The sequence below is a fragment of the Archocentrus centrarchus genome, chromosome 5 (assembly GCF_007364275.1).
Source record: "Archocentrus centrarchus isolate MPI-CPG fArcCen1 chromosome 5, fArcCen1, whole genome shotgun sequence".
NCBI lineage: Eukaryota > Metazoa > Chordata > Actinopteri > Cichliformes > Cichlidae > Archocentrus > Archocentrus centrarchus.
In genome coordinates, this window is record NC_044350.1 from 14,830,438 (window position 1) to 14,838,865 (window position 8,428).

Here is an 8,428-nt window from a genome sequence, read left to right on the forward strand (position 1 = left end):
CTTTATTTTTCTGCATGACAAAGATCCCAAACACACTGCCAATGCAGTAAAAGCATACCTAGATAGTAAAACACTATCAGTCATGAACTGGCCTCCCCAGAGCCCGGACCTCAACATTATTGAAGCAGTGTGGGATCATCTTGACAGAGAACAGAACAAAAGGCAGCCAACATCCAAAAAAGAGCTTTGAATGTCCTTCAAGAAGCCTGGAGAACTATTCCTGAAGACTGCTTAAAGAAATGACAAGAAAGCTGCCTCAGAGAGTTCAGGCTGTGCTGAAGGATAAAGGTGGTCACACCAAATCCTGACTTTCAAGCTTGTTAGAATTTTACAAACTCTGTTTTTGCCTCGTGTACTGTATTTCCATGTGTTTGCACATGTTTCAATAAATTGCTGCACCTATTTTCCCAGCAAAATATAAAGAAAGGAGGGGTGGCTCAAGATTTTTGCACAGTATTGCATGTGCAAGTCCCCATGCCTTCAGGCATGGTTTTCCTAAATGACAATAGAGTGAAGGAGCCTGAAGCACATGATGACATCCAGAGGGATGGGAGGGTTCAGGTGGTTTCCATCCAAACGTAGGTACCTGAAACAGCAGAACAGATAGCTAACATGTCACTGGAAGTTTAAACATTCAAACCTGGTATTTCCAGAAAAAAATCTTCTGTTCCTGTTTACTTCCTGTGTGTCTTGGTAGCAGCTCAGACAAATGCATTCTTTGCTGAGTGCTGAGAACCACATTATATCATAATGTGAAATACCTTAGCTTGGGAACCTTGCTCATATCACTCAGATCAGCCTGCAGGCTGTATGGGCAGATCTGGGTGCCGTTGATGCCTGTCAGGAAATACAAAGTCATAAATATCTAATCTTCAAGTGTAAGTATATGATTAAGAAAATATACAATTTTAGATTTGATTATATTGCTTCTTTATTGTATAATTTATTTAATTATAGCAATTCATACACAGTGAAAAAGCAGGGTACTTTACTAGTAAATTTATTTAAACATTTGAGTGGATTGATTACACAGTTATCTTAAATATTATGCTTGATGTGAAATTGAGGAATTATTTATCTAAATATGCACTGCTTTGCACTGGCTTTCAGGATTTATTTTTATGATGTGGTAATTTAGAAAATAGTACAAGAAATGTTTTTAGGACTAAAATGTTTTGTAGTTCAGGCTGTGAGCCGCAACCTCTCGGTTAAAAGACTGAGAACAAAGGATGAAATAATAAAAACAGGAAGTTTGTTGTATTTAAATGATCCTGAAGTGGATATTTTTGAGAGACAAAAGAAACTTTAAAAAGACCTTATTGTATAATTCAGTATATTTTTATTAGAAAACATCTGTAGGTAAGTATTTTTAAAATCACATTGTTCCAATTCTCTGTAATCTAATACATATTTTATAAAAATAAATGCTTTATGTTGAAAATGTGATAAAGTATAATTGAATGTCTACTAATTTGAATACATTTCTAAAAAACTATATAGTAAAAAAAACAAACAAAGAAAAAGCCCAGAAGCTAATTCTGTATTTAAATGTCTTCTCTACAACAGTCTGAATGAAGACTGCATTCTGTCAGGCTCTAAAATAGCACTTTAAAACTAAAGAAATAATAAAATTAAAAATTAAAACACCTCACACAATAATTAACCTCTGTAGGATTATTTAAAAAAAACAAACAAAGAAAAACAAAAACTACTGGCTCAAAGCCAACATTGTTCTGTAATCTTGACACAGAAACCAGTATAACAGTTTCCTGAAAACTACTTGCTGTTTGTGTAGAACACTGATAAAATCACAGCCTATAACATGGAAAGACTGCGCTAGTCTTCATGCAAGTATGCAAAGATGTAAGGCAACCAGGTATAGTTAACCAAGATGTGCAATGTTCACTGGATAATTGGTAAAGATCGTATTGGATAAAGAATGGGTGGGAGTCAATATAATATTTGTCCAACTGCCACAGCACCAGCATCCAATCAAATCCAGCCAGAGACAGGAACACACGGACCACTTTAAAGTCACAAAGATAAAAGCTCAGAAGCACCTGACACAGCTGCGCTTTGCTAGAAGTTACACGGAGAACCATGATGTTCAGCCTACAGTGACACAAACTGTCTACTGTGGTTACGCGCCATAGATAGTGGAGGCCTTGATGACCACCCAGTGAGGAGAGAAGTGGCTGCTGGTTACTTACTCTCAATGCTGTTGTGGTTGAGATGGAGGTGCTCCAGGTGACTGCTGAACAGAGGAATCGAAGCGAGCTGGTTGTGGGACAGTTGCAGGTCTAGCAGGCTGGAGACATTGAACACATTCTTTGGAACTCCTTTATCACTGAGCTGGTTGTAGTTCAGCCTCACAAATGCCAGGTGACTGAAGCTGTCAAAGTAGGCTCTGAAAAAGGCAATAAGGAAAATTGTAACATTTCTGTTTGCAGTGTGGGAATAATCAACTTTGCACCGTATACTTGCTTTGGGATGTCATCTATACGGTTCCTATCCAAGAAAAGCTGTACAAGGCTGTTTGGTACACCAGCAGGCATCTTCTTCAGCGTGTTATGAGCCAGGTTGAGCTGCACCAGGCTCTTCAGGTCTTTAAAGGTGTTCTTACCCAGGTCACTGTCACTCAGCTGACAGAAAATATATCAAGTTTTTGCTCCACAAAGGCTAAGGATTCAATGAGACTCTGTACATTTCTAGACAGCACAGTGTTGTAACAGTGAGGTTCACCTGGTTGTGGTACAGATCGAGCAGAGTCAGGTTCCCCAGCTTGCTGAAGACACCAGTTGGGATCCTGGTAATACGATTCCTACCAAGACGAAGCTGCTCCAGAGTTGCTGGGAGGCCTGAAGGGACTTCGTTAAGCTGGTTTCGCTGTGCATAGAGATACAGAAGTGCTGGAAGCTTTTCGAACACCTGTTCAAGAAAAAGATACAAAGCAACCATTTTACAATGGTTTGATTTCTCTAAATACTGAGTATTTATAGAGGAAAGTCCCTAACCTGCTTATCTATGCGATGAATACGGTTGTTTGCCAGATTGATCCAGCGGACATCCGAGGCGTTGAGGAAGGGCTCCTCTGTTATCTCTGAGATGTAATTGTTCTGGAGGTACAGGTAGTGAGTTCTCAATGGGATGACTGGGATCACACGGATGTTCCGGTTCTCACAGTTGAGGGCGTTCGGGTAGCTTGGGGAACAAAAGCACTCCCGGGGGCAGTCGGGAAAGATGGAGGGTGGGCCCAGGAGGGGTGGGGGGAAATCTGTTGGTTCCTTGGGCTCTGGCAGGGGTGGGACAGTAGGCTTCCTAACAGGAGGCCTAGCAGGAGGCTTTCTAGCACTACCTGGAGCCTTGGTGGGCTTCTTTGCCCGAGGTTTCTGGGTGAACACTGCCCCCAGTAGGAGGAACACAGTCAGTGCAGACAGGAGTCTCGCACTAGCCTTCATTGTCCTAAGATAGAGCATAAAAAGTAGTTTATTTTTACCTACTCTGCAGTATTTACAGCTACAGCCATTAAGCTCAGGAAGAAAGATGTATCAAATTAAAAAAGGCAAAATAAAATAAAAAAATAAATAGATTCGTTCTTTTGCTACTTCTTGCTCTGTGTGGGTGTCATGACTCAGCTGTGTACAAATACTTCTTTCTTCTTTACAAGGCTCAGAGCAAACCAAGACTTATCTTTGATTTTACTGAACTTTTCAGTTAGCAACTGTTTGTATTTTCCTTTGGAATTGTTCCACTTCTATGCTGGTTGCTGCCCAACTAGTTCAAAGAGGGGGTTTTCAGGGCTGAACCGGGTGAAACAGCATTACTAGGGCCTACATGAAATAATGTTCACCTGACTCCATAAAAACATTGGACTTTAATTTTATATACCAGGATGCCCACAGTCTGCCTTAAGAATTGTTCGTATACTTCTTTTCAAGTTTAAAGTAGTGGAAGATGGGCATGTGTGGCTTGGTAAAGTAAGCATGTGTTGGAATAGGTGGGTGGGTATGGCTCAACAAGTATGGCTGCTCCTCAGAGAAGCCATACTTGTTTAATTTGATTAAATTCAAGAGAATGTAGGGCAGATATTGATACAGGAAGTGAGTGCTTGTGAAAGGTTTAGGGATAAAGGCACTATTGTAAGCATGGGTTGAGAGGGAAGAGCTGTGTGGAGAAAACTGAGAGCAGGCCTGAAAGATTAACACACGTCAACAAAACTGAGGTCCAGAGGAATGAAACCAATATGCATTTTTAGCATTTTATTAACATTTGCAAGTTTCACACCAGGAAGTTGTTTTTTTTGTGTGTGTGTGTGTGTGTGTGTGTGTGTGTGTGTGTGTGTGTGTGTGTGTGTGTGTGTGTGTGTGTGTGTGTGTGTGTGTGTGTGTGAGAGAGATTATTTTATCACATTTATTGCACACAGAGTCATCTGAGACACACCCACGAGCTTTCATTGAAACAGATGTGAGCAAACTGGGATTTCTTATTCTTTCACACACTTACATGCTTGAGATCATCAAAGAAATTCTAATATTAGACAAAAATAATCTGATTAAATACAAAATGCAGTTTTTATATGATCATTTAATTTATGAAGGGACAAAAGCTCTCCAAACACACCTGGTCCTGTGTGAAAAAGTAACTGCCCCCTGTTGTTAAATCATGAATCAACTGTCACATTTTTTGGAACACTGAGTTCAATTTCTCTAACCACACCCAGGCCTGATTACTGCCAGACCTGCTGAATCAAGAAATCCCTTAAATAGAAGCTGTCTGACAAAGCAAAGCAGGCTAAAAGATTGCAAAAAGCAAGACATCATGTCATGATCTAAAGAAACTCAAGAACAGATGAGAAACAAAGTCTTTGGTGTCTATCAGCCTGGAAGGGCTTACAAACCCATTTCTAAAGCTTTGGGAATCCAGTGAACCACCAGTGTGAGTCATTATCCACAAATGGAGGAAACTTGGAATTGTGGGGAACCTTCCCAGGAGGTGCCAGCCTACCAAAATTACTCCAAGATGAATCTCCAATCAACGACTCATCCAGGAGGTCACAAAAGAACTGCAGGCCTCATTTGGCTTAGTTAAGGTCAGAGTTCATAATTCAGCAATAGGAGAAAACCACTGCTGGACAAAAAAACCCACAAAGACTCGTCTCACATTTGCCAAAAAACACCTTGCTGGTCCCCAAGACTTTTGGGAAAATATTCTGTGGAATGTTGTAAGGCTGGAGTCCTGTTACATCTGGCATTACACTAACACAGCATTTCATAAAAAGTTCATCATAGCAGCAGTCAAACATGGTGGCAGTAGTGTGATGGTCTGGGGCTGCTTTGCTGCTTCAGGACGACTTGCTGTAACTGATGGAACCATGAATTCTGCTCTCTACCAGAAATTCCTGAAGGAGAATGTCTGGCCATCAGTTTGTGCCCTGCAGCTCAAACTCACTTCGGTTATGCTGCAGGACAATGATCTGGAAACACACCAGCAGGCCCAACTCTGATTGCCCCCCCACCCCACCCCAAAAATGCAGGTTTTGGACCGGCCTAGTCAAAGTCACAGCTTTTGTCCCTTAATAATGAAATCATAATTTAAAAACCGCCTGAGATTACTCAGGTAATCTTTGTTAAATATTAACATTTCTTTGATGATCTGAAGTGTGTCAAATATGCAAAAAAAACCCCAAAAAAACTAGGAAATCAGGAAGGAAGCAAACACTTTTTCACATCACTCTCTGCTGATGAGGAAATGACCTCAGACTGAAAGACACACATGTGGTTGTTTGGCTTACCGTTGCAGGCATTCATTTTTCAAAGTGGACTGATCTTTTTTTTTTTTGTTGCCATTTTTGGCCACAGCAGCTTTTATCAGCAGTGGAGAGAGACAGGAAATGGGGGAAAGATACAGGGGAAGATACACGGGCAAATTGGCAACGGGCCGGGACTCGAACCCACACCACAACGTGGCATATGTATATGGTCGCCGGCTTCACCACTAAACCACCCAGGTGCCCAGGCTGATTTTTTTTTAAGGCCATGGTGATTGCATGCCAAATTTTTAGATTATGCAGAATGTGCATTTATTTTTGTTCTATTTCATCAGCAAAGTCCTGTCAATAATCATCATGCAGCTTTGGTAAAATATAACCCTTCATCGCAGATGCACCATTTGTTTCCAGTCACTCTGCTCGACTTCAGAAAGCCTTTGCCCAGTTTGATAAGCATCACATATAAATCACCAGGCAGGAATGAGCTTCATATCCAGAATGCCTGAAATAACAAACGGAACATTTCTCTGACAGCGTTCCCTGGCACTACCCTACATTTCCCCTCTCAGAGCCTTGCAGCCCCTTGTTCAAACCCACAGCCAGTTCTCCTTCCTCTCATGCTGCTGTTATGACCAGAGGTTTGGCAAACAATTAAAGATTCGGTGTCCACAATGGCTGATTCACCAGTCTGTTATTTATGACCTCAATGAGTTAATCTGATACTTATCAGCAATGAGAATGACACTCACAGCAGCAGGACAGAAATCACTGCAGTACATGACGGTGGCAAAGCATTAAAACTTTAAAAAAAAAAAATGCTTTTACTTTGAATTGGATCCGCATATTTAAACTTCAGATACTTTTGTTTTACTGGGCTTGATGAAGACCATGTGAAGTGGCCCTACTAAGTGGTGGTATTATGTTCTCAAAAGCTGTTTACAAGGCCAAAAAAACATATGTGCAAGTACTGGTGAAATTCAGGTTAAATATTATTTTAAAAAGCCTATTCTTTATTTTGCTGATATCTGTCAGAAAACTAATGATATATTGAAGTGCAGCTATAAACTGTTAGTTTTATATATATTTAAAGTTTAGAATGATTTGGTTAATGGAAAAGTAGAAAATCATTGGAAAAGTGTGAGTTTCAGGATATATTTAAACATTCTCATCCTTAAAAGTCCTCAGATTCATAATGCCCTCTTCATCACTGAGGAGTTCTTTCCAGCCCTTTTTGGTTGATGATTTGGCAGACCGGCACAGTCATTCCTTTAACAGTAATAATAATAATAAAAAACTAGTGTTTTGTAAAACTACCTAAAAAAAGAAATGAAGCCTTGACTAAGAATTACATCACACACAACCAAATTCACTTGTCTGACTCAGATTTTTTTAAAAAAAGACCTGTCTGTGAGCACCATAATCACAGAAGCTATGATGAGTTTTTCTCTGAGATCTATATTATATAGATATATAAAATAGATCTGCGTATCCATGCAAACTCGAAATGAGCTATAATGGAGTTAAAAGATGCACTAACAGAAAAAAAAGATGCAATTATTAAGAAACCAAACAAAGTAGTTAGAATGTAAACAGAACTGAGAGTAGAAGACCCAGAACCAGAAATTTGGAAACTGTCATTCCTGCTTCTTTGCACACATCATCATCATCATCAGCCAGCTCCAGGTTGCTGCACATCATGTGAGTGTACTTTTTTTTTTCAAGTGCATGCTTGTTTTTAATTTCCAGAATGTTCCATTTCAGCTTCTTTAAACTGTTGGTTAACACCCATGTAGGAACAGCATCCATCTGAATTCACCACAGAGTAAGCCAAAAATCCATTTGTGCAGCGCCTCTAAAACCCCCGAGGATCCATCTGAGTGCCAAAAGTTGAACAATATGGCATTTTTTTTAGTAAAAGCACAGCTGAAACTGCATATTTTCACTTAACTGCAGTGGAAACTGTCCTCAATGATGGAAAAAGATGAAATCAAGGTGAGCGTGCAGTAGCAGAGAAACGGAGCAGAGTCACAGTGCGTGGCAGCTCCCTGGAGGACAGAGTACCACTTTGTACGGCAGACTGTTTCTATAGAAACCCATCAGCATGGCCCAGCTGTGCCTGTGCCAGGATTCCCCCTCTGTCCATAAACACTTCCCTCTCTGCCTCTCTTGGCTTCTCTGTTTAACACACTCTCTCTCTCTCACACACACACACACACACACAGATTCCTGCCTGCATTCTTACCTTAACTCATCAAGTCCCACCAAAAACAGCCCCCAGTGGAGACAACAAATAAAGGGTCTTACCTGCCTCTGGTACCTGCCCTCTTTTGCCAAGTCACAAGTTTTGTGTCTTTTCTTCTCTCTGCCTCTCTCACTCTTTTCCTTCCCCTCCCTCCCTCTAGCTCTTCCTCTGTTCCTCTCGTCCCTAGCCCTCCCCTCGCTCTCTCTCTCTCTCCTTTGGTGGACAAGCCTGCCTGTTGGGTTTGTTCCCTGGCTTCTTTCCCTCTGAAGGTCACAGTGGTTATTTTTTTCCCCCATCAGCTTGGCTCGGAGCCAGAGAGATGTAATCTTAATTCCTTCTGAAAGACCACAGTCTCTTTCATGTGCCTGAACTGTTTTACAGTTTGTTATTATTTCGTTTTTTGTCACACCATATGACGA

The 8,428-nt window shown here is 40.7% G+C and overlaps 1 protein-coding gene across 1 annotated transcript; it reads right to left on the reverse strand.

The window, feature by feature from the left end:
• Window positions 1–338: 338 nt before the first annotated feature.
• Window positions 339–8,191, reverse strand: prelp (proline/arginine-rich end leucine-rich repeat protein). The gene is made up of 7 exons (XM_030729821.1): window positions 8,072–8,191; window positions 3,015–3,462; window positions 2,743–2,928; window positions 2,485–2,642; window positions 2,211–2,407; window positions 762–837; window positions 339–586 (listed from the first exon to the last, which is right to left on the reverse strand). The coding sequence occupies exons 2-7, from the start codon at window positions 3,456–3,458 to the stop codon at window positions 496–498; spliced, it is 1,152 nt and encodes a 383-aa protein (XP_030585681.1). The 5' UTR covers window positions 3,459–3,462; window positions 8,072–8,191; the 3' UTR covers window positions 339–495.
• Window positions 8,192–8,428: the final 237 nt, after the last annotated feature.

Coding starts and splice junctions, on each gene's coding strand:
- prelp (XM_030729821.1), bottom strand. CDS start 3,458: ATGAAGGCTAGTGCGAGACTCCTGTCTGCACTGACTGTGTTCCTCCTA. Junction 2,643..2,742: donor TCGATCTGTACCACAACCAG/GTGAACCTCACT, acceptor ATTTTCTGTCAG/CTGAGTGACAGTGACCTGGG. Junction 2,408..2,484: donor CGTATAGATGACATCCCAAA/GCAAGTATACGG, acceptor TGCCTTTTTCAG/AGCCTACTTTGACAGCTTCA.